Below are 26897 nucleotides of genomic sequence, written 5' to 3'. Positions count from 1 at the left end.
TTTTTGTATTTTTAGTAGAGACGGGGTTTCACCGTGTCAGCCAGGATGGTCTCGATATCCTGACCTCGTGATCCGCCCGTTTCGGCCTCCCAAAATGCTGGGATTACAGGCTTGAGCCACCGCGCCCGGCCGTTATTATTTGTTTTGAGCAACTTTAAATATTCACAATAATACAGGGAATACTATACACATATCCACTTTTCAAATTTCACATATGTTAACATTTTGGTCAAGTATCTCCGGATCTTTCTCTCCAATCTTGAGTTTACTTATTAGAATATTTATTTGTTTAGATATTATATGGACTGAGTATCCACTCATTTAGTTTGTAGTAAGTATAAAAGAAAAGTGTACCTAAGAGTATTATGATTGTTTGTTGAAGGTGATATTAGCACTTAAATGGCCTTTATAACAACATTTTATTAGGGTTTTTTTGTGTTTTTTTTGTGTGTTTTTTTTTTTTTTAGATGGAGTGTCACTCTTGTTGCCCAGGCTGGAATGCAATGGTGCAATCTCGGTTCACTGCAACTTCAGCCTCCCAGGTTCAAGCCATTCTCCTGCCTCAGTCTCCCGAGTAGCTGGGATTACAGGCCCCTGCCATGACACCCAGCTGATTTCTTTATTTTTAGTAGAGACACGGTTTCACCATGTTGGCCAGGCTGGTCTTGACCTCAAGTGATCCGCCTGCCTCGGCCTCCCAAAGTGCGTACAGGTCTGAGCCTCTGCACCCAGCCTAATTCATTTGTTTTTAAAGTTTTTAAGGCTGGGCGCGGTGGCTCACATCTGTAATCCCAGCACGTTGGGAGGCCGAGGCAGGCAGATCACGAGATCAAGAAATCGAGACTGTCCTGGCCAACATGGTGAAACCCCATCTCTACTAAAAATACAAAAATTAGCTGAGCATGGTAGTGCGCACCTGTCATCCTACCTACTTGGGAGGCTGAGGCAGGAGAATCATTTGAACCCAGGGGATGGAGGTTGCAATGAGCCGAGGTCATGCCAATGCACTCCAGCCTGGTGACAGAGCTAGACTCTGTCTCAAAAATAAATAAAGTTTTTAAGAACTGGATGTCTATTGGGAAATCGCTTAGATTTTTAATAAAACACCAGGAGTTTAATCTATTTGGCAATAGGTTAAATAGTACTACCTATATTAACAAGAATTAAACTCTAGTTATTAACAAGAGGTTACTTTCTTTAGATTTCCCAGGCATATACTGTCAGTTCTCAGAATTTAGCTTGAGTTAGTGGAAATCATATGGGAAGAGGAGAATATTTAAAGTCAAATAGAATGGAATGTGCCATATCAATTCTAAATGTAATTTATTTAATTATTATTATTATTATTATTATTATTATTATTGAGACAGGATCTCCTCTTTTGGCCAGTGGCCATGATCTCAGCTCACTGCAGCTTTGACTTTCCTGGCTCAGGTGATTTCTCCTGCCTCAGCCTCTCAAGTAGCTGGGACCACAGGTGTGCGCCACCATGCCTGGCTAATTTTTTGTAGAGATGGAGTTTCCCCATATTGCCCAGGCTGGTCTTGAACTCCTAGGCTCAGGCAATCTGCCTGTCTCAGCCTCCCAAAGTGCTGGGATTACAGGTGTGAGCCACCACACCCAGCCTAATAATGTAATTTTAAATGTGGTATATCAAGCATACTTTTTGATGTATTTTTAAACACTGGCATTTTACCTGAAATGGATAGGTTTTTTTTTGTTGTTGTTGTTGTTTTTTTGAGACGGAGTCTCGCTCTGCCGCCCAGGCTGGAGTGCAGTGGCCGGATCTCAGCTCACTGCAAGCTCCGCCTCCCGGCTTTACGCCATTCTCCTGCCTCAGCCTCCTGAGTAGCTGGGACTACAGGCGCCCGCCACCTCGCCCGGCTCATTTTTTGTATTTTTAGTAGAGACGGGGTTTCACCGTGTTAGCCAGGATGGTCTCGATCACCTGACCTCATGATCCGCCCGTCTCGGCCTCCCAAAGTGCTGGGATTACAGGCTTGAGCCACCGCGCCCGGCCCCCATGGATAGGGTTTTTAATGGGTGGCAAGGACAAAGTCACTTGGCAGTTATTTAATACATAGCAAGCAAGTTTCTTTGAACATTGAAGATGTTGCTTAAATGTACATTGAATGAGGTTGCTTGATTTTTACTCTGAATTTCAGCATATTCCTTAATTTTTTATGGCTACTTATGAAAGTGCCCAAGAGTAAGTACTAAAATCTCTTAATAACTAATACCATGGTCTATAGATTATAAAAACTACTCTTAAAGTGAAAGGTGACATATAAGAAATGTAAACAGTAGCTCACACCTGTAATCCCAGCACTTTGGGAGGCCAAGGCAAGCGGATCACGAGATCAGGAGATTGAGACCATCCTGGCTAACACAGTGAAACCCCGTTTCAACTGAAAAATACAAAAAGTTAGCCGGGTGTGGTGGGGGGCGCCTGTAGTCCCAGCTACTCAGGAGGCTGAGGCAGGAGAATGGCGTGAACCCAGTAGGCGGAGCTTGTAGTGAGCCGAGTTGGCGCCACTGCACTCCAGCCTGGGCGACAGAGCGAGACTGGGTCTCAAAAAAAAAAAAAAAAAAAAAAAGTACACAGTATTGTTACTCTTTAAGTGTATTTTTATAATTTAAGAATCTTAATTTCCAAATGGAAATTTTAGATTTGATATTTTCTTCAAATATGCCAGTTAAATAATGTCATGAAAGTATTTCTGATACTCAACTGTAATGCAAACAATTACTTTTTAAAACCTTTAATTTCAGTGTTCGCTTAACAGATTAAAAGATCAAGGAATCCAGGTCATACTTCTTTTTTTTTTTTCTTTTTAAAAGAGACAGGGTCTTCCTCTGTCACCCATCCTGGAATGCAGTGGTACAATCATAGCTCACTGCAGCCTCCAACTCCTGGGCTCAAATGATCCTCCTGCCTCAGCCTCTTGAGTAGCTGAGACTATAGGCATGTGCCACCACACCCAGCTAATTTTTAAATTTTTTGTAGAGGCAAGATCTTGCGTGAGCTCAAGCAGTCCTCCCTCTTTGGCCTCCCAGAGCACTAGGGCTACAGAGGTGAGCCACTGTGCCTGGCCAGATCATACCAAAAACAAACCGAAAAATAACTCCTTCCAGAAGTCTTGATACCTCTATTACAGCAGGGTTACTTTACAATTTTGTATTTGCTACAGAGTAACTTCCAGGTTTTAAAAAACATGCACCTGCTATGTTTTTGGTTCATCACTAGGTGGAGTTATTGCAGTATAACTATGTGTTGGGTAGCCATTAGAAAAACCTTTGCATTCTTCAAAGTTTGTATATGGTTTTGAAAAAAGAACATTGTATGTATAAGCAATCAGCTTATTACACATATCATGGTATAGGAACATACAGTCGGTAGTATGTTAGATTATGCAGTCATAATCTCTGAGCAGCATCAAAACAGGTATCTCTTTTTTTTTTTTTTGAGACGGAGTCTCGCTCTGTCGCCCAGGCTGAAGTGCAGTGGCCGGATCTCAGCTCACTGCAAGCTCCGCCTCCCGGGTTTACGCCATTCTCCTGCCTCAGCCTCCTGAGTAGCTGGGATTACAGGCGCCCGCCAACTCCTCCGGCTAGTTTTTTTTGTATTTTTAGTAGAGACGGGATTTCACCATGTTAGCCAGGATGGTCTCGATCTCCTGACCTCGTGATCCACCCGTCTCGGCCTCCCAAAGTGCTGGGATTACAGGCTTGAGCCACCGCGCCCGGCCAAAACAGGTATCTTAATGAGATTTTTCTTAGGGTAGGTTGTATGTGTGAGAAAGAGAGGGTGTGGTGAGATTTAAACCAGTTCCCTGATAATCGTGTAGAGTTTCAATTTATATTATTAAGTTGTACAGGATAATTCTTTCTAGGAAATTCCAGTACTTGAGCTGCTGCATCCGAAGTCATGCTATGTCACTTCATAGTGGCACTGAAACTAAATTCTCCAGCCATTACCTATCAAGTTAAATGGTAATTAGTGTCCGTCTATTCCTGGACTTATCCTTGCCATTCTTATTTTGACCTGAACAAGTATTGTTCAGCTTCTCTTGCCACTTCAGTCACCCAAAGGCAAGCTGAGGGTAGAATGCTTTTTGTCTTACTTTCCTGTTCACTTCAAATCAAGGAGGATGTTTTTGTCGGGGATTAGATGTACCTTGAGCACCTGCAGACCTACAGTTAGGCATGTTTAGATTTCTGCTCCTCTCCTACTTTCCCTTATTTCTCTCAGTTGAGTTCCAACCTATTAAAATTGTCATTCTGTGATTCTTTGGCAGTGTTCAAAAATGGCCCCTAAAGCATTATTTTCCATCGTTAATTGTTATCTAAGTGTAATTTCTTCACAGTGCCATTTTAGAAAGATATTTTAATACTTATACAAGGTTAAGAAAAATTAAACAATACTTAAAGGATAAGAAAGAGAAGTAATTGCCCCTGTCTTATCCCTTCCTTCATTGAGCCCCATCCCCAGAGGCAACTACTTTTAAAAATTGTAATTTTTATTTCTTTTAGTGGTTGCTTCCGTAGCTCTAATAAGCTCTTATATTGCTTTTTTTTTTTTTTTTTTTTTTAAATTAAAAGCTTTGGATTTTAAATCCTTATTGCAGAAAGTAAACTAGTGGTGAACTTTTGCCATTTCCACATTTCCCTTTCCATTTCTTCCTCTTCCCACCCATCTCAATGCAGTTATTCTTATAAATTGCTCTGTTGGTTCTACAATTTTAAATGGGGACCCCAAAATCAAATTGTGTATACTGTGGGGTGGTGTTATGAAGTGAATGAATGACCAGTGTGTAGCTTGTACAGTTCTGAACTACCACCAATCAGTTATTGGGGGGCATGTTATTGCAAAGTTTGTTGTAAGTAAACCTCTTTCCTCAGTTTTCATTTGCATAGTTTTTTAAATGACAACTGTTTGAAACAATTAGCAAACTTATTATCATATAGAAGCCTGGAGATAAGCTGATTTGTTGGTTCAGTAACATCATCAAGGAACCAGAGTCTTTGTTTTTCCATATGCTATTATTAACAGAGAATATTGGCTTCGTTCTCGGGTCTGCGCCCCTCATAGCACTAAGGATTTCTTTAGGTCCTGATGTCACATGCAAACGTATCGTTTCAGAGAATATTCCTTCTTACATGTGTACTGTCTGTGAGTGTACCTAGAAGTTTCTGGCAAACTTTTCTTGGTTATTTCTTGGAATTGTTTCAGAGGTCCATTCCTAACCCAACTTCTGGCAAGAATGGGATTTTCATGATTATCCTTAGTGAAGCTCATGGTCACATGAAGAGGGTAGAGTATCTGAGGTTTATTGGGGAGCAGCAAGGAAGAACAGTTGGTAGATAGTCAGCCAACAGGGTTTGCAGCAGAGTCAAATCCTCAGTGGAAAATATTACCAGCCTTATTTCTAATACTTATTAGAATACTTAGAATACTTTCAGGCTACTTTCTTTTGGAAAATTAAAAAGAAAGATAATTATTTGAAACAATAACCTTCCTTATAATCTCCTTTGCTACAGTAGCCATTTGTACTTACATACCTGAAAAGGACACTTCTAAGCTAGGCATTAAAGGTAGACTAGGAAATATACAATTTCTCTTCCTTTCCTTGAGTTTGATTGTATTTATTGGACCTATGCCTTTGCACTCTCTTGGGATGAAGATTTACTGATTAATCATACAATATTTGTGGAAGTATAGACTTCATTGGTAACTTTAAAACAGCATCATCATTGATTTTTAAAAATCAGAGCTATCCAAGTGATGAATATTAACTGTCTGCTTTTTTTCTAGACCTAGAACTTATGTATCTTTTGGAAAATAGTTTTCTATTTTGCTCTAGTTTTTTATGATCCTCATTTCTTTCTTATTGCGCAGATGCCTGAGAGCTAAGTGTAGTAATTCTTTATGTCAGCTCTAGGGAGTTTGAGTAAGTCTTGTTTTTAAAATAAAATTCTGATTTTACTACTTTTTTCCTCAGGGTTATCTTAACATTATTCCAGTTTTCCACATCCATAGTAAGTTTTAGCATCCATCACTGTATGTAGTACTTTTACAGAGCTGTAGCTCAAGATGAAGAACTTGAGAATTATTGTTACACCAATTCCTAGAATTATTTTATGAATCAACAGAAAAATACTCCAGTAAGCTATTCTTACATCAGTAAAGTAGTTTGAATTGCTTATTGTTCTGGTTATTGATGTAAGAAGTTACCGAATAGATGGTGCTCTATGATTAAAGTGTGTGTGTGTGTGTGTGTGTGTGTGTGTGTGTGTGTGGTTTTGCTGCTCTAAGCTAGTTTAAAGCATTCCAGAACTGTTGTGGTTTTCTGGTTTCTTTTGGTTTTTGTTTTTGAGGTGGAGTCTCGCTCTGTCGCCCAGGCTAGAGTGCAGGGATGTGATCTTGGCTCTCTGCAACCTTCACCTCCTGGGTTCAAGTGATTCTCCTGCCTTAGCCTCGCGAGTAGCTGGGATTACTTTGTATTTTTAGTAGAGATGGGGTTTCACCATGTTGGCCAGTCTGGTCTTGAACTCCTGACCTCAAGTGATGAACCCGCCTCGGCCTCCCAAACTGCTGGGATTACAGGCGTGAGCCACTGCACCCGTAATGGATCTATTTGTCTTTAAAATTGATTTTTAGAGTAATTTTTTAGGAATAATTTTTAGTTTCTTAGAAGAGATACTTTGAGTGTTCTTAACAAGTACCCATTTAAGAAATAATACTGTAGTCATTACTGAATAAGGCTTTAATTTTATATTATGAATATAGTTAGTAATATCAGTAAAGATGGTAAACTATCCATTTCAGTTGGTCTCACAGACCAACTTTCAGTGAGATATTTACCTCAGAATTGTCTTTTGATTTTGATTCTCATATTATAGCCATAAATATAAATCGTAGGAGATGTAAGTAATTACATGAAAGAGTTCTGAGGTCAAATAATTTGCCAGATGCTGGATTATTTGGTGTTAGATTGGCTTCTTTACTGCAGAACTTCTCAGAAACTTTAACATACTAATGTACATTATAAATGTTTTAGAATGTAACGTAGTGTTTGCGAAACTTATTTAAACATGGAACATTCATTTCTCAGACTGTTGTTCAATATAAATACACTTTGGGAAATGCTGGTATTTGATCCAGTTAGTATTTGTGTGAATTGTTGTAAAGAAAGTAGTGTCTAACCTTTATGAGTGCTATACAGTTTATGAAAGGATATTAGCTTTAATACCTGGACATTTGGAACAATCAATTTCAAATGCATTACAGGTCTTTTTAAGAGATTAAGAGCTAGATTTTTAAGATAGCTTTTTAAGATTTCAGGTATATGTAAATCTCTTAAAGATTTTAGATATAGCTTCTCTACTGCTTCTTCTACAGCTTTTTTCTAAATGAAATTTATGGACATGCTTAGTGTTGAAACATACCCATCATAAAATCTGGTGATTCCCCAAACTCTGCATGCCAGCCTGGTTTTCTCTGAGCTCCAAACTAGTGTTTTTAAGTTCCTGACCCAAGAGTTCTATATCCAAACCCTGTAGGCATCTGAACTCCTTCAAAACTGACCTCATCTTCCCCTTCCACTTCCCCAGTCTTAGACTTTACTTTCTGTGTCCCATCCTTGCTAGTGTCACTGTCTTCTTTTCAGTTACCCAAACTAGAAACTCAGGAGACTCAAATTCCTTCTTTGTCTTATACATCAGGATTTCTCAACCCTGGCACAATTGAAAATTATTTGTTGTGGAAAGTTGTCTTGTGCATTGTAGATGTTTAGCAGCATCCCTGGATGCTACCCACTAGATGCCGACAGCAGTTTCCCTCATTGTGACAGCCAAAAATGTGTCCAGACATTGTGAAATGTCCCGAGGAACAAATCACCCCAGTTTGAGAACCACTGCCCTATATCCAATCTATTACTTACCTACTGACACTACTTCCTAAATTTACCTTTAATCCCTTATCACATCTTCATCCTATTCCCTAAACTCCCATCTTCATTTGTTAATATTTGCAGTCCTTTAGTAAGGTTCTGACTAGTCTCCCTGTGTCCAGTGTTTCTCTCCAATCCACGTTCTTTTTATTGCGGCCGAGTTTTGTGCATGTATATGACAGGGTCTGACTCTGTCACACAAATTGGAGTGCAGTGTCATGATCTTGGCTCTCTGCAACCTCCGCCTCCCACCCCAGCCTCCCAAGTAGCTGGGACTACAGGTGTGCACCACCACGCCAGACTAATTTTGGTTTTGTCATGTTGCTTAAGCTGGTCTTGAACTTGTGAGCTCAAGTGATCTGCCCAGCTTGGCCTCCCAAAGTGCTGGGATTACAGACATGAGCCACCACACGTGGCCCAGATTTATCTTTCTAAAATGCAAAGCTGAAGCTGAGCTAAGTGGCTTACTCCTGTAATCCTAGCAACTTGGGAGGCTGAGGTGGGAGGATTGCTTGTGGCAAGAGTTCAAGACCAGCCTGGGCAATATAGTGAGAACCCATCTGTTCAAAAATAAATAAATAAATAACTGTTCCCTGCTTATAATCTCTCAATAGCTTTCAGTAGACACCCTCATGAACTGTCTTCTCTCTTTTTTCATTCTCTATTTTTTCATTCTAGCCTCATTCTTCAAAGGCACTCATACTTACCTGTACTAAGGTTCTTGCTACACAGTGTACTTAGCCCTCCTCTCACTGTGCAACAGTTTGTTTCAAACTCTGTTTAGGCATCCGTTTTCTATCATAGCTGTCAGTTACTTATTTTTAGAGAATCTATCATACTGGAGAGCATTTTGCTTTTAACATACCCATCTTTTCTCACCAAATTGAATTTTTCAAGGGCAGGGACCATCTGGATCCTACATCTTGGCATATAATAGATATTCAATAAAAGTTTGAATCGTTTATTAGTATGCCCTGTCAGATGCAGTAACATCCTCATTACTTCTAGGAATTCTGTTCCCTGTATCTGTAGTGAAAATTATTTCCCTAGTCTTCATCATATAGACTTTGAAGTGCAGGCTTTTGACCACAGAAATCTTAAACTATAATTTTCTTTAAAAAACCAGCTATTCAGAAGAGAATTGAAGAAAGCTATGTACTTAGTTGATATTGAAATGTCATTTGCTTATAAGATAGCTAGTTTAAAGATTTTTATTCTGAAAGGAAATTGTGTGGATTAATTAAATGTATGACTCAATATGATGTAGAAAGTCTTTACCATACTAAAAACATTGCATTTCCATTGAGTAAGGATTTGTTGATTGGTTGTAGAAAGCTTGCAAAAGCAGTATCATTGTCTTAATAACTAATTTACTGTTTTAGAAAATACATTTATTAGAACACATTCCTATAATCACCAACTTGTGTTATTTAGTGAATTTAGCAAATTTAACCCCTATCAAATGAAAACAACAAAAAAATCAAGTAATCGAGTTAGTAAAGAATAGTGTCCTACCTCCCTTCCTTATGTGCCTTAATAGAGTTGTGTATGATTAGATGTCCCTGTGACTTGTAAGTAACCACTCTCAGCCTGACCAACAGTACTTTTACCTCAGACTTTAACTAGAAGGTGAAAAAAGAAAAATAGGGGTTGCAGGGCTTTTGGAAGATAACCCAAGCTTATAGCACCAGCCTCACTGAAAGTCAGTGGTTGAGGATGGGGAAAGAGGGAGTGAATAAGGCCTATTCCCAATTCAGAGTTCATTATCCTGGTACAGTGCTTTGCCAGATTGTTAATAATTATTAAATGAATCCATATATAATGGCAGTTAAACAAGAAGTAATGGCACCACTTCATATTTTAGGGAGTGGCACAAAATATATCACTTTCTTTTAAGAGAGACTCTTTAATAAGAAAAGTTGTATAGGAGGTTTCCAGAAATAAAACTGGGAAAGAGCCAGATTACCTACAGGGAAGGTACCTCCCTTTCACACAACTCTCTAAGGGTTGAAATGGATATAAGGAGTCATCCAACCTCTTATTAACCTTAAGAGCCATTTTGCCGTGGACTCATATTTGCCTTGCCTGTTTTTCTAATTTTTCTCCTCTCCATATTTACCCTTCCTTTCTTCAAATTTATAATTTTAAAATTAATTTACTTAATATTAAATATTACCAATTAAAATTTTCTTTATGACCTTGAACTGCTTTAGAAAAGAAATATGTGTAGTGAAATGAAAGAGATGAGTTTTATTTGGGCTGTTAAAAAAAAAAGCTTGATAAATGCTGCTTCCAAGATAATTTTTACTCAGAACTTGGAAATTTTTGAATTATGATGCTTCCATATATATAGACCATCTCATGCTTGTTCATACTATAAAGAATTCTGTAATGATATTTTAAGTAAGTATTTTTTATTAGTTTTTGTTCTTTGTAATTTTAAAAATCTCTGTATCTTTAGTGCCTTACTTGATCTAAGTAAGAGATATTTGTGGTTTCAGCAACTTTATTTTCCATAGACTTTTAAGTATAGTAGAGATTATAGTAAATGTATGTTTTCCCAGTAAGTTCTTTACCTATTCCCAGATTATTCTGGGCTTTAGATGGGTAAAATATGTTTACATGGGTTTTTAATGTGGTTTTAAGTGGGTAAAAATATTAACTTTGTAAGGGTCAAATATAAGATACTTGTATTTTAGCAGAGCATAGTTTATTCTCATTATTCACATCTTCCATGAAGGTGCTAGCAACACTAAGTTAGCAAATACTGTACTGAACCATTGCTCTTAGGGAAAAATACTGTGTCATGTTCCCACAAGCCTCTGCTCACGACATTTTCATCAACTAATCAGTACATAACCATGTTTTAGATGTGTTTCTATTTAAAGACATCTTGCTTAATATATATTGTTAATGCATTAACATTGAACTGATGACCAACAGCACTGTAACTCATGACTCAGTGAAACTTATCTAACACACATATTTTCTCCACATCACAGCCTTCTTGCACCTAGGAACAGCTAGCATCTGGGAACACTTCAGCATGATGCTTATGGGACATTTTAAACAGTAAAAGCACCAACAAAGTGTGAAATGTGAAAAACATGGTGCTAAATAGACCACAAAAGGGACACTTGTGTATGTAGTATGAGAGCTGAAACAAGAAGGCAATGTCACTTTGTTTAGCTTCAGATGGAAATGTGCCATGTCAGGTGACGCATGGTTTTGCACTGTCCTGTGTGTATCTATGAAAGACTAAGAATGTGCCACAGTATTGATTTGGGGGTTACAGATAAATTTTAGTGAGTAGGTGAATGCACATGTACAGAATCTTCAAATAATGAGGATTGACTGTAATTGTTTTTAGAAACCTTATGACTGAATACTTAGAATATGCAAATTTGAAAGTTTCTCTTTCAGGTATGTGGAAATTGTTGATTAAGCAGAATCATCCTTGCAGTTTTCATGTTCTCTTGTCTAGTAAAATAAAAATGGCTGCTTTCATTTCATCATTTTCTTTTCTGCCCTGCAGGGAACAACCTATCTTCAGCACTCGAGCTCATGTCTTCCAGATTGACCCAAACACAAAGAAGAACTGGGTACCCACCAGCAAGCATGCAGTTACTGTGTCTTATTTCTATGACAGCACAAGAAATGTGTATAGGATAATCAGTTTAGATGGCTCAAAGGTAAGCTACGTTTACTTTGAATGATTTGGCTGTTCTTGCTTTTTTCAGTATGGCATTTTAGTTTTATTCAGAGGATTTTATCTTCATTAATATAAAATGTTTCCTTTTGAGTTCTTAAAACTTTTAAGAAACAAAACTGATTATTAAGGTAGCAACATGTTTTGTCCACTAAATTACTTTGATTAACCACTTTATTATATTACATGCCAAAATATTCTACAAATTTGAGATCATTCTGTTTATTTAATATTCATTGCATATCTGTTATGTGTCAGGCATTATGCCAGGTACTAGCAGTATAGTGGTGGACAGAATAGACATGGTCTAGAATTCTAGGAGCTCTAATTCTTTTCAAATATACTGCTATAGACTAGTAGCAGATCAAAGTCCCTATGTCTTATGAAGTTTGTCAGTGTCAATACTAAAGCTGACATTTCTTCTCTGAAGAGAAAGTATAAGGACAAATCCTATTTTATTTTTAGGAGAGGCAGATAATGTAACAGGAGCAAGGACTGCCTGGGTTCAGATCTCAACTCCACCATCTACTGAGTGTTTTGTCTTTGGGCAGATTACTTCTCTGAGCCTCACTGTTCTCAACTCAGTATTGGTAGTTGTAAGGATTAAATGAGTTAATATCTGCAAAGCACTTAAATCAGTGCTTAGTGGATAGTGTGCTCTTCAGAAGGGTTGGCGGGGGGTTCCCTTTTTCTTTTTGAGACAGACTGTTGCTCTGTCGCCCAGCGTGGAGTATAGTGGTGCGATCTTGGCTCACTGCGACCTCTGCCTCCCAGGTTCAAGCGATTTTCCTGCCTCAGCCTCCCCAGTAGCTGGGATTACAGGTATGCACCACCATGCCAAGATAATTTTTGTATTTTTAGTAGAGACAGGGTTTCACCATGTTGGCCAGGCTGGTATTGAACTCCTGACATCGTGATCTGCCTGCCTCAGCCTCCCAAAGTGCTGGGATTACAGGCGTGAGCCACTGCGCCTGGACGGGGGATCCTTTTATCATCAATGAACTTCATAGAACTCACTTAGAGAAAGAAATTCCAAAGAAAAATCAGATTCTAAGATTCTAGTTTTAAAGTGTGTAGAAAGATGAGGTCTTCAGTTTCTTAAAGCCATGAGGCCTTTCCACTTCCAGGAATTTTTGCAATTAAATGAAGGGGTTAAGTGCACACACTGTAGAGCCAGACTGTCTGGTTTGAATTTTTGTTTCTACCATCTGCTTTCCCTCTGTATTAGTCCATTCTCACACTTCTATGAAGAAATACCGGAGACTGGGTAATTTATAAAGGAAAGAGGTTTAATTGACTCACAGTTCCACATGGCTGGGGAGGCCTCAGGAAACTTGCAATCGTGGCAGAAGGTATGTCTTCACAGGGCGGCAGGAGAGAGAATGAGAGCAAGCAGGGGAAATGCCAGATGCTTATAAAACCATCAGATCTGGTGAGACTCACTATCACAAGAACAGCATGGGGGAAACTTCCCCCCATGATTCAATTACCTCCACGTGGTTCCACCCTTGACACATGGGGATTACAATTCAAGGTGAGATTTGGGTGGGGACACAGAGCCAAACCATATCACCATCTGATCTTGAGCAAACTATTTAGCTTCTGCATGCAGGGCTGGGCACTGAGGTTTGTGCCTGTAATTCTACCACTTTGGGAGGCTGAGGCAAGAGGATAACTTGAGACCAGGAGTTTGAGACCAGCCTGAGTAACACAGTGAGATCCCATCTCTACAAAAAAAAATAGAAAAAAAATTAGCCAGCCGTATTGGTGCTTGCCTGTAGTCCTAGCTACTCAGGGTATTGTGACTGGAGGACCCCTTGAGCTAAAGAAGTCAAAGCTGTAGTGAGCTATGATTACATCCAGAGTGAGACCTGTCTCTTAAGGGCGGGGGGGAGGAGCACAAAAAAACACAACTTCTGTATGCCTCAATTTTCTTGTCTGTAAAAAGGAGTGAATAAAAATACGTACGTCATTACACCATAGCGTTGTTGTGAAGAGTAAATAAATTTAGGCAAAAACATAATGTGTATAGTAATCACAATACAAACACTCACTGCTATTGTTATTAATGTTAGTATCAGGCGATTATTGGCTAGTGTTATGTAGGGAATAAAAGATAATTTAATTTAATGCTAAACTTTTTGTCTGATTTTTCTGTGTACTCATTCCTTATCTCCTTAACTAGGTTAACTAGATTATAAGACCCCAAGGGCTATTTGCACTTTGTGTCTTGTATATAAGTAACATGTATTTACTTGAATAATTGATTTTTTTCATTTTTGCTTGGAGGATTTAAAAGACTTGAGAAATAGAAATAGTTCGTTTCTGTAAAGCTTTATTTAGTGAAGAATAATTTTGTCATATTTTGTAACTGTCTGGTTTAGTGAAGTTTGACAGATACTAAATATTATAACCTGAGACTCTAGAGTGTTTCTTTTCCCTTATTTGAACCTTGAGTTCTCTGTAATCTGTTTTGTTTCTGGGCCCAAATGACAGATAACATGCCTCCCTTATTAGAAAGGAGGGTTAACAGAGATAACAGAAAAAGATAACAATCCTCCTTTATTAGAAAGGAGGGTTAAATATTGTATAGAAATAAAGATCAACTGAGTTGTGCAATGTCCAAGAAAAGAAACCATATGGAAGTGATTAAATAGATTTCATTTGCTAACTTAACCTTCACCAGATTAAAATACTTTGAGTTATTTTAAAGGAAGGAATTTTAGTGATTAACACATAATCCACATGTGTTCTTCCCACTGAAGCGATATGAAATGTTGCTCTTGCATTTTTCCATTTCTGATATACATTACTGATTGTAATTATTAGAATCATAAATGTCTTTTGAAAAGCTTTTTGTATTCTTTTAACAAAATCTATCTTCTGTAGCAGAGTTATATTTTCTATCACATTTTCTAATTACTTTTCTAAACTGATGCTATTAACTGCTGCAGTTCCTACAGAAGTGGTTGTTTTTTAAGTCAGCAGTAGTGGTTTATTTGACTCAGCTAAACAAGTGTTTTCTCCATCTCACCCCCTACTTCTGCTCTTCCTGATTGAGTTGGAAACCCCTTAAGTGCCCTGCCTAGAAAACATGCACTTGTTCTCACTTAAACCCTCTGCTGTGCATATGAAGTTTGCTTTAAGGTTTTCTGATTATGCTACAGAGACCTCAGCATGGTCAAGGGCCAGGATCAGGGCACTCTGTGTGATCCGTACATGAGGTAGTAATGACTCTGCATTTCTACCTCTTTTCCTTAAAAGGACTAGAACTCCAGGGTTGAGAGACATATTTATTTTAAAGAACTAAAATTTTTCTTTTAAATGCATTCTACTCAAAGAAGCTAAGAAATAAAGCTTTTTAAAAGTGTGGGATCATCTATCATTTTAAGGTTTTCTTCATTAAAGAACAAGTAATACAGAGACAAGGAAAGGATCAGAATGGAGATTAAAAGAAAACTCGTCAAAGCAGAAAGAAGTTAATTTGAAATAGTTAAAATGAGGGGGCTTAGTGACCAACTAACAGCACATTGGTCAGTTTTCTTAGATACCTATAAAACCTGTTGTTGACTCACTTTTGAGTTATTAGGGTCACGTATTAAAATGCCCTTGTCTTTTAGAAAACACAGAGATCCCAGTTCAGACGTGCCCTCCTCAGGACCAGCAAATCTAAGGCAGTGCCTACCAGTCTTGACTTCTTGCCTTTCACTCTTTCACATCTTGGTCTTCACAGTACTTACTACTGTCTGAAATTATATTGGTCAGTTATTTATTTACTTGTGTGTTTACTGACTCCTCTTATTCCAGACTGTAATCTGTAATTACATTGCCCCTTTTGTTGTGTCTCGAATTTTTAGAACTGTGTTTGGCATTTAAAAGGTACTCAAAGTTTAATAAACGAATGATTCTTTACCATTTGTTAATAAATGATTTCCTATTTAGTCTTTCATTTGATGACTTCATTTGATGCCGTTCAAGTTAGAGCAGTTATTAGCCACATTTTACAGATCCCAAATGACATGCTAAGGAAAGCAGTTTTTGAACTGAAGGGTAAGGAAACTGTATAAGTATGAATATGCAAATTTTGTCTGAGGTAAAAAGACTTAATTGAGGATAAGGGCTCTCATATAATTACAGTGGACATATCTTCTGTCTGAGAGAAAGGAAGGGGCCACTCTATTTACTGTTTTTTTTAATAGTAGGACAGGTGTCATGCATTCATTTTTATGACTTCTCCAATACCTGCATATCTCTTAAATATTTCCTTTTATACTGTTGTTCACATGGTAAGCAAATTTAGTTTTGTTTAGAAAATGCTCACATGGTAAGCAAATTTAGTTCAGAAAATGCTTGATGTTTCATTCCACATATAAGAGTTCAGTAGATGACTGCTTATGGATTTGTTAACATCTAGCTATTACTATTGGAATCACTTTCTAATCTTAAATTTGGAGTGCATTAGACTAAAAAAATGATTCCCCCTCACTTTTATGGTATTAGCAGAGAGAATGAGTTAATATTTTATGATAGTTGAAATTTATTATGGTGATCACCAAAGTTAATATTTAGTAACATGCTAAAATACTAGTTTTCTAAGAAATTATGTGTGAAACAAAAATGATAGCAATTCTCAACATCACGAATCTACACCACTTTATGAGAAAAGCAATGAGTATGCAATTGACTCTTGACACTGGTTTGAATTATGCAGGTTCACTTATATGTGGATCGAAAAATGGAGTATTTGTAGGATGTGAAAACCAAGTATTAGAGGACTGACCTCGTATATGCAGGTTCTGCAGTGCTGACTATGGGACTTCAGTATGCACGGGTTTTGGTATACACAGGGGTCCTGGAACCAATCTCCCGAGTATAGCAAGGAATACCTCTATATTTAGAAGTTTGTTTTTTCCTTGAGTAAAGGGAAAAAGTGCTAAATGATTGCAAGTCTTTTCTGTATCATAATGTATTTCAGGTAAATCACCTTGAAGAAAACTCAGTTACGGATTTTAGAAAATCAGTGTCGGCCATGCACGGTGGCTCGTGCCTGTAATCCCAGCACTTTGGGAGGCCGAGGCGGGTGGATCCCGAGGTCAGGAGATCGAGGCCATCCTAGCTAACATGGTGAAACCCTGTCTCTACCAAAAAAATACAAAAAAATTAGCCAGACATGGTGGCGGACATCTGTAGTCCCAGCTACTCAGGAGGCTGAGGCAGGAGAATGGCGTGAACCTGGGAGTTGGAGCTTGCAGTGAGCCGAGATTGCGCCACTGCACTCCAGCCTGGGCGACAGAGCAAGACTCCATCTCAAAAAAAGAAGAAGAAGAAGAAAATCAGTGTCATATTTTCTATGTATATTTTCATTTTTGAAAGATTCGTTAGAGGGTGGTACCCTACTTTTAAATAAACCACTATTAAGGCCTACTTTCTTCTAGTGATTATCATCCAAAATTAATAAATATCGATTCTAAACATTGAAAAGGAAAACACTGACCACATTAAAAACTCTGACATTTTTTGGATCATAGGTAAACTTATTTGAGTGTAAAATATTGAAATTTTTGATAGAGTGTCATATTTATATTTTAGTTAACATATTTCCACACTATCACTTACAATGCCAGAAACTATTTCTGTAACTATCTTTATGTATTTAACATTGTGGCTTATTGATCATCCTAAGCTTTTATGTAACTGAATGGTCTTGTATTTAAATGCCTGCTTGCTGATTTTTTGCTGGTTACTCATACTTGCTTTATTTTTTAGGCAATAATAAATAGTACCATCACCCCAAACATGACATTTACTAAAACATCTCAGAAGTTTGGCCAGTGGGCTGATAGCCGGGCAAACACCGTTTATGGATTGGGATTCTCCTCTGAGCATCATCTTTCGAAAGTGAGTTAAATCATAAAATTTGAATGAAAATCTTCATCTTCAAGTCATATATCTTAAATATGTAATACCAAGTGGAGAGTATGAAATATAGGAGAAATTTATTTAATATTCTCAGAACAACAGTAGTGACTTCAGAGCAAGAAGCAAGAGATCATTAGATGCTACTGTCACTTGGAAAATGTATTGTACACATTAAAAACAGTTACCATTGGTTGAGAAGGATTTATGTGGTTAATTGTCTGTATGATAGGAATTAAAAGGTGGGGATTATCACTTCAGAATGGATTTTTGTCAGAGATTAGTACCCTCAATTGGAGATGGTCTGCAATGTAGGCAGTTACCAAGGTCTTTTGAATTGTGAAAACTCAAGTTGACAGTGATATAGATTTCAGCATTTTGATGTGACAGCAGGTACATACAGATTACTGTGTTTAGGGGAAATTGTGCTTTATCTGGATGTGGAATACTCCGAGCTCTGATGCAGTGCAGACTGAGATACTATAGACATCATGAGGACTTTTTAGATAATACTCACCAAGTGACCAGAAAGGCCAATAAAATGCAAAGCATCACCAGGCTGAATATTGGAAATAAGACAGTTCTCCTGTCAATAAGCAAAAGGCAGGTAATGTTTATACCAGCAGCACCTTGGGTTCTTGTGGATGTTACACAGATACATAAGAAAAAACAATCTCAGTATACTAAGTGATCAAGGAGAAAAGTAAAACTCACTTTTCTCTTCAGATCTTGTGCCTACCAGACCTAAAGATTTATTCTTAAAACCTCTGTTTGAAGCATTCAGTTAAAAGAATAACCATATATTTTAAATACTTTACATGTGATTTGGTATATGCAGGATATGATATAAAACTCAAGCTAGAGAGTTGAAATTTTTCAAGTGCAGAGAAATCAGGCTCTTATAGATATACACCATTTATATTTACATTAAACTTTAAGCTGTTTTGCTTTACAGACATTATTCTGTATTCAAATTCTTAAACTGGGTTCTTTTTAGAAATCTTACACTTGGTGGTGTGAATATATATTGAATCTATTTTTTTTCTTCTAATTATAAACATTTCTTAACACAGTTTTCAAGTGTTTTTATTATCTTTTGGATATGAATTATGGCTTAAATCTGAATTTTAAGACTATTTTAACTTTTGCCTTGGTGATTATAAATCATTTTCTATAGGATGATTAACACAAATATTAAAGCTGGGCACAGTGGCTCATGCCTTTAATCCCAGCACTTTGAGAGGCCAAAGTGGGCAGATCACTTGAGGCCAGGAGTTCGAGACCAGCCTGGTCAACATGGCAAAACCCGGTTTCTACTAAAAATATAAAAAAATTAGCTGGGTATGGTGGCACATACCTGTGTAATCCCAGCTACTTGGGAGGCTGAGACACAAGAATCATTTGAACCCAGGACAGTGAGCTGAGATTGCGCCACTTGCACTCCAGCTTGGGTGACAGAGCAAGACTGTCTCAAAAAACAACAACAACGAACAAATATTATCTTTTTGGTTTCTCTTATACACATCTTATTCTTTAAATATATTTCTTGAACTGTGGTAAAGATAAGAGTTTTACATTCAAAGTCTCTCAACATAACTAGGATACAGGTATCCAGTGAACATTGCTCTTCCATAAACAGTTTTGTTGAGAAATTTTATGTTTATTCTAATACTTTTGCCATCATTCAGAACCTTTTTAGAACTTGGTGGGGTTTTTTTTTTTTTTTTTTTTTTTTATTGCCTATTAAAGACTATAGCAAAAAAAATCTCTAAATATATCTACTTGCCGAATTTCTTAACTTGACAATACAAGAACTAAATCGTGGATTATTTTCTTAAATAAGCTTGGCTTAAATGCCTTAAATGCTTTTTGGGCTAAGTAATTTTGTCTATAAATTAAGTTCTTCATGACATCTTTCAAGTTACTGAGCAGCTAGCTAATGTAGTAAAGGAATAGTTTATTAACTTCTGTCAATTCTACTCTTTTCCCTTGTTTGAACTTTTCTCTGAGAATGGCTTTTATTTTGTTTTTTTAGATTTTTTCTTCTTTAAAGTTAGCATATACTTTTGACCAGCCTTACTGGTGGTAAATCTCCTAGTATTTGAGAGTGGGTTGAATATTGAGAAACAGCTCTTAAGCTCTTGGAGCCAATTCGAGCTTATATACTCACAGAACTTGGTTCCAAGAGCTTAAGATCAGTCTTTTCAGAATGTTTTGATCCAAAGAAGAAAAAAAATCATAATTTATTTTTCAGGCTACCTTGTAGACTAATTTTGGTGTTTTGCAGACTGTAGGAGGCTCAAAGGAGTTTATGATATTTTACATAAACGAAGCAAGTACATAAATATTCTAGCTTGTTTTATCAGTTAAAAGCCATGAGTAAGTCAAAACATTATAACGGTTTGGAGAAGGCAATTCTAGACAAAGACATCTCAAAATAAGGGAAAGTAGCATCGTTGAAAAAAATATGTATGGTCTCTTAAGATTGACTGGTATGAACAAAATTCCAGCTATGCTTGGATTGTTAGAGTGCTTACTAAGTTGTATTTTGTTATCATGGAAACCTAAGCTGTCACTTTTTTCTTTTGCTGAAAACTAAGGATGTAAAACTTAGAAATAGTGTAGATTTTTATGAAGTTGCGAAGGGTTTTAAACATTAACTGTTATGGAATGTTAAATTAGTGTAAGAAAAACCTTGTATACTATTTCAGATTACTTAAAGAGAAGTTTTGATTTGATTTCATTTCCACCAATGTGAGCGAGAGACCCTTGTAGCTTTGTATTCAGGTATTTTACTGTTTGGAGATACTCTGTTCAATTAGATGAGTATAGTAGCACAAATTCACTTTACTGAGCTACAGATTATAGGTAGAAGTGACAAAGTTTAAGGTAAGAAGGAAAAGTTGTGATAATGACGACTTTAATTTTGACCCTCCTCCATCTCTCCAAGATTAGAGTATCACAACCCTTTCCTTCCAAAATTTTTCTTCCCAGGATGGAAATGAAATCAGAGTTGATTTATGGGGATTTGAGAAAGGAACTATAATTTCATGTTTTAATTACCAACTCTAACAGATACTTTAAGTTGCATAGAGATTTGGGGTTTTTAAATGTAGTTATTATGTAGTCTTAACTTATTCTCACTGATAATAGTGATAGACTAGCTTCCACTTCCAAAACATAAACAGATATGCTTTGTGGCCAGGATGTTTTATAGTTTCCTATGAGTTCCTAAGAATTAGTGTTTCATGTACAATAATTTTTGTTTTGAAATTGTTATCCATCTTAAAGACCGTTGAGTATTATTCCTTTCTGCTGCTGTACATGAGCTGTTTAGGAATCGTCGGAAATTAATTTTTAGTTATGTCAGTTAGTGAAAATAGTAAATATTGCTATTTGTATTAGTGAAAATAAAATGTGTTGTGTATTATGAGAGTTTATATTTTAGTAGAATTTAAACGCGTTTTATAAATACTGTGATGTTTACAAGTGGATATTTGTGAAATTCAGTTTTCTCAATGATTAACATAGCACAGTATGCTTATGTTTACTGATTCTTTCCCCTACCTTAGTCTTAGTAAATTATTTCTGACCAACCAGGAGTCCTTTTGGTAAGCTAGCTGACTCTGAAGTCTAACTTAGATATATCATGATGTTTTGAATAAGATTTGTCAAAATACTTCATAGTGCACAAATGTTTGGAATTAGGTTTCATTTTCTGTCATTTTCATATTAGAAGCTATAATTGGTTTGGAGGCTATATTGCTTGTGTAGAGTCAGTTATTCAGAAAATGAATAACTTTACTGAGGTAAAAGTGGGCGCTGTGACCTATTTTTATTTGGTTAATGTATGTAGTCTTTATACATTCAGTTTGCAGAGAAGTTTCAGGAATTTAAAGAAGCTGCTCGACTAGCAAAGGAAAAATCACAAGAGAAGATGGAACTTACCAGTACACCTTCACAGGTGGGTTTATCATTCCTATTCTTAATTATGAACATTGTTCATTTCAGATAGTATCCTTTATGCCAGAATTAAATATCCAAAGTACACATAGAAATGCACCCGTTAGTGTGGTGGCTCACACCTGTAATCTCAAGACTTTGAGAGGCTTAGGTGGGAAGATTACTTGAGCCCGGGAGTTCAAGACCAACCTGAGCAACATAGGGAGACCTCATTAAAATTAAATTAAATTAATTTAAAAAAATAAAAATAAAATTAGCCAAGTGTGATGGTGCAAGCCTATGGTCTCAGCTGCTTGGGAAGCTGAGGTAGGAGGATCACTTGACTGGGAGGTCGAGGCTGCAGTGAGCTATGATTCTGCCACTGTGCTCCAGCCTGGGCAACAGCAAGACCCTGTCTCAAAAAGAAAAAAAGAGAGAGAGAGAGAGAGAGAGAGAGAAATGCATCCTTTACTTAATTTGTACTGGTGGAAAAAGGTTTTTCTACATGCCAATGCCTACAAGAATATTTTTAATCAAAATTTCAGTTTAGTAATTCAATTCAAAGTATTTAATGTGCTTGTAACTTAGCAAAAGTACTTAAAGATCATGTGATAGTCAAATGTAACCACAAGGGGAGTCACAGGAAAAGTTCAGGAAAACAAGTGTATTATACTTGCAGGTCCTAGAAACAGGGAAAGTCTTAAGGTGGTCAAGAGACAGAAAGCAGGAGTGAGGGGAAAGCCGAGGTAGAGCCTTTATTGGAATTTCTATGGGAAAGGCAAAGCAGAGAGGGGGAAATAGTTTAGGATTGGCTGGGTTGAATAATTTCAGGGGGCTCTAAACTATAGGGGTGGTCCCTCATTGTCTGGTAACTGGCCCTGGGATGGAGTAAGTTAGAGGAATATTGTCTCCTGGGATGTATGGATCAGATAGAGGAGGTATGGCTCTGGATTGGCTAGTTTGCATATCAGAGACATGCTCTGGACCGAGCTCTTGCTGTCCTTAAGAATTAGCTAGCCCTAGAGGGGAGAAGCAGTCTCTTCTCAGCCAGAAAATTTTTTTAAAAGATGTCAGAATGTCGTAATATACATAAAGTTAAAATATGTGCACACGCATGCACACACGCACAAACAATAGGGTTTGTTTTACATACTTTTATTATTTATTTATTTATTTTGAGCTAGAGTCATGCTCTGTCACTCAGGCCGGAGTGCAGTGGCACAATCTCCAGTTGCTGCAACCACTGCCTCCCAGGTTCAAGTGATTCTCATGCCTCAGCCTCCCAAGTAGCTGGGATTATAGGTGTGCGCCACCACACCTGGCTAATTTTTGCATTTTTAGTAGAGGTGGTGTTTTATCACGTTGGCCAGGCTGGTCTCCCTGGCCTCAAGTGATCCGCCTGCCTCGGCCTCCCAAAGTGCTGAGATTACAGGCGTGAGCTACTGCCCCAGCCTGTTTTACATACTTTTAAAGTATACTTAAATCTGAAGTTGGAACATCTTTATGCTTAGCACTGAGACAATGGTTATAGGTTTTACAAAAGTATTACTTTTTCTTTGAACAAAGGACCTTTTACTTGTCCATCATAATCTTCCTTCAGTTGGAAGTTATATCTCCAAGTAAAGTTGATTAAATAGTTACATTTTGGTACTTTTATAATACAAGGGTTTTACTGTATGATTAATATAGAATGCCACTATTTTCAGCTTTTTAATAGTAGGCTTTTCTAAAATTAATTTTTATTTTAATTGTTTCCTACAAGTAGGATTCAGCTCTTGGCTGTTCTCCTCTGTAGTAATTGTTTCTGAACTGTACTCAGTAGCTTTTATGGAAAGGAAGAATCAGATGTTACAAATGTTTCTCTGGAATGTCAGTAGTAGCAGATTTACATGGAACTTTCTTGAAGTAAGTAGGAATTGCCTTGGAATTTAATAACTAACCAATGATGAGAACAGTTTAGAAAATTATTTATTATTTATCTCCCTTTCCACTTCTATCACCCAGCTCTATTTGGAAAACTCTACTGGTATAGAGAGTTGAATTTTTTTTTTTAAATAAGAATAAAGGAGAGCACTGTTAAATATGCTTAAAGTACATATTCCCTCATAGACTAAAGGTGTACCCTGGATTGAAGCCAAAGCTCCATTATGCGTTTGTACATGCAGTGACCTGGAATAACTTTGATGATCATTTGAAACTTCTCTTGAATCTGTCTTCTCTAAGTGCTGTGAAAGTGTAGTGATACTTTTAAACATAAAGCCCCATTTAAAATTAAATGCCAGTACATGTTGGGAGCTCTAGTTCCTCTAGTGAATGATTCCAGTGTTATGAGAAGATGCAACAAACAACACATTCAGTAAAAGAGTACTCAAAGGATTTTAATAAAATTGCAATGGATTAAGCTTTGCCATTGTAATTAGTTTCTGTTTCTCTAATCGTAACTTCCATTTTAGTTGAACTGGTCATGAACCATTATAAGTTGCTGCTAATACTTGTTCCTCTTTGGTGGAAGGAATGACTTTAAGCCTCTGCTTTGATTAAAGGAATATATAAAAGATGCTTATATTTGAAAAATACTATGAAATATAAAGAATAAGGAAATATCTTAAATTCATCACTATTTGAGAGCCAAAATATATGGACCTTAATTTATCTTATCAAAACATTTGAAGCCTAATTGTCAATTTAATATACAGAAGCCAGAGAGAATCATTTTTTAAAAAACATTTATCAGTTCAGCCAGGCGTGGTATGCACCTATAGTCCCAGCTACTCAGGAGCTAAGGTGGGAGGATTGCTTGAGCCCAGCGGTTTGAGGCTGCGGTGAGTTATTACAATCACGTCACTGCACTGCAGCCTGGGTGATAATATCTAATGTGTCTGTTCTAGTTTGAATTGTATGACCATTGGCCATGTCTACCCTACTTGATTCTCAGTGGTTTAACCCAGTCTCCTAAATTAATGCTGCCTGAAGAATGTAACATTACTGTGGAATTTAGCAAAAGAACGGTTAAGTGGGATAATTGATAATAGGTTAAAGAGGAAAATCGATAGTAGTAGAAACTTGGTTGGTCATAGCTTTCGTTTTTATTTGAGGGAGGTGTAAGAGACTGGTTAAAAGTTTGAGTCAGACAGACCTAGATATAAATTACTTTTCTGTTGCCATGTAATACACTTGGTTGTTTAATACAAGTGTGTTTATATGTTTGTAACGTGAGTATTACATTACTTATAGAATCATTGATCATCATCAATAAATATGGTAACAACACAGTGTCAGGTCATGGTTAGTAATGGGAGTTCTAGAATCTGAATTTGAAATTGGGCTCCAACCCTTAATAGTTTTCTGAGCTTAGGCAAGTCACTGTTTTTCTTCCTCTATAAAATGAGAATGAGAACAATATGTTCTTATTAGGAATATTGTGAGAATTAAATGAGGATTACAAAGTACTTAGCATATAGTAGATAATAGATAAATATTAACAACTGATGTGGTTGTAATGGGGAGGATGATGATGTAAGGCCTTAACATCGTGTCTGGCACTAACAGTTGTCTTTAAAAATTCAGATGTCTTAAGTGTATATTTATACAATATGTATTTGAAAAATACTTTGCATCAGAATTCTGCATCAGAATTCCCTGAAAGACTTGCTAAAACTCAGATTGGTGAGCTCCACTCCCAGACTTTCTGATTTAGTAGGTCTAAGATGGTACCCAAGTATTTACATTTCTAACAAGTTTCTAGGAGATGCCGAAGCTATTCCTATGTTAGATATTATATTGTAGAATATTATATATGCCTAATTCAGTTGTGATTTTTATTTTAATTTTTTAGCCATTTACATTTTAGTCATTTCAAAGTATTTAGCCTGGTTTTCATTAAAATAACTACTCCAGTTTTGCATTCAAAATCAGTAGTTTACATAGTACTTAATTCAGTTTTACAATTATATAAATATAATTGGCATAAACAGGTTTGGGACACATACAGCTGACTCTTGGTAAGCATTTTATGCAGCTGGTGGTTGCAAAATATTCAAGCAGAGTGACAGTTAATCCACTAACCCTAAGCATCAATCAACCAGTATACTTTACATAGCGAAGGAAGAGTATAAATTAATCCAGAAAGTCAGATTATAAGAACTTCTGTGGTTGTCACAAAATGGATTTCAGAAATGGTAGCTCTGGATGGTGACCAACTAGAGGAAAAATGTATGACTGAGGATATGAGGATCTTGTTTGAGAGCTCAGCCTCATCTTCCTTTATGTATCCTTCTGCTGTCTTCTTTCTTTCCATTCTCACTGCCATGGGATCTCAACACTATTAGCTCCTCCCCCAGTTTTTCTGTCAGACCCTCTGCTCAGAAAACAGTGGTGGTTCTCATCTTTGTTTAAGTATAAAACACTAGAATGGACTGAGTCTTCCGTGAATTTTTGTTAAATGGTAAAGAAAGGGCCCTGTTTTCCTTAGGCCAACAAGGTTGAAACTGTAATGGGAATTTAATTTCAGGTTTTATTGGCATGAAATGGAAGGTGGTAGTGATATTTGGTATAGTGGGTCATGGCAGTGCTGCTGCATACCTCCCCAGCCCACCCTTCCAATATGCAGTAGGTCGTTGATAACACTCTAAAGGCTTGTCCTAGAGTGAGGGTCAAGGTCAATTTTTTTCCTATGTGTCCCAGAATATTTCTCATTTTTTGGCTTTTGAGCCAAAATTTCATTTGTGGGTTTTATTTTAATTTTAAGTTCCCACTTCACAAATGGGTAGGAAGAGAGATTTCTTACGAAGCATTTCCTGAATCTCACATCTGTGCTCAGGTGCCTTTTTTATAATAGGTTGCATCTGTTAGTTTTGGTTTCCTTGATATTCTCTCAGATTTGTACTTCTAAAAATATGTTTTTTCTTTAGTGCTACTGTCCTTTTTCTTACTGTAGATTATTTGTTTCGGTGGGAGTTATAGGGAGAGTTTCTCAGAAACAAAATGAGATGTAAGTGGTTTTATTTTCTCAAAGCAAGGATATAAAGTCAATAGAAAGGATCATTTGATCTGTTTTTATTTCATTTTATTTTTTGCTTTTTTTCATTTTTCTTATCAGCTTTGGGTACACACACACACACACACACACACACCCCAAAAAAGAATAACTGAAGTAGGGTGTTTAGGAAATTACACAAAATTTAGATTAAAAAAGAAATAGATGCTTAGAATATGTTAAATCAAAAATATGTTTCAAGTACTATTTTTAGCATATGCAAAATTTCTGGAAGGTTTTACAGAATACTTTTGGCTACCTCTGGGGTAGTTGGAGGGAAAGAGGATTTCATTTTCCTTTTGTGCCCTCATGTACTGTTGGAATTTTTTCTTGTTTCTCATCA

At 36.9% G+C, this 26897-nt stretch overlaps 1 protein-coding gene across 3 annotated transcripts in view; it reads left to right on the top strand.

Annotated features, from left to right (window-relative positions):
* Positions 1 to 26897, top strand: part of HOMER1 (homer scaffolding protein 1) — a 154500-nt gene that overhangs the window by 62398 nt on the left and 65205 nt on the right. For 2 of the 3 annotated variants that reach the window (XM_011992202.1, XM_011992200.1), the window contains exons 2-4: positions 11488 to 11644; positions 17428 to 17559; positions 21449 to 21541. In XM_011992202.1, coding sequence (XP_011847592.1) covers positions 11488 to 11644; positions 17428 to 17559; positions 21449 to 21541 — 382 coding nt within the window. The remainder of the gene's footprint in view (positions 1 to 11487; positions 11645 to 17427; positions 17560 to 21448; positions 21542 to 26897) is intronic. The other variant, XM_011992201.1, reaches the window with a different exon arrangement.

This window comes from Mandrillus leucophaeus, unplaced genomic scaffold (genome assembly GCF_000951045.1).
Source record: "Mandrillus leucophaeus isolate KB7577 unplaced genomic scaffold, Mleu.le_1.0 Scaffold407, whole genome shotgun sequence".
Classification (NCBI taxonomy): Eukaryota; Metazoa; Chordata; class Mammalia; order Primates; family Cercopithecidae; genus Mandrillus; species Mandrillus leucophaeus.
This window is presented reverse-complemented; position numbering and strand designations above follow the sequence as displayed.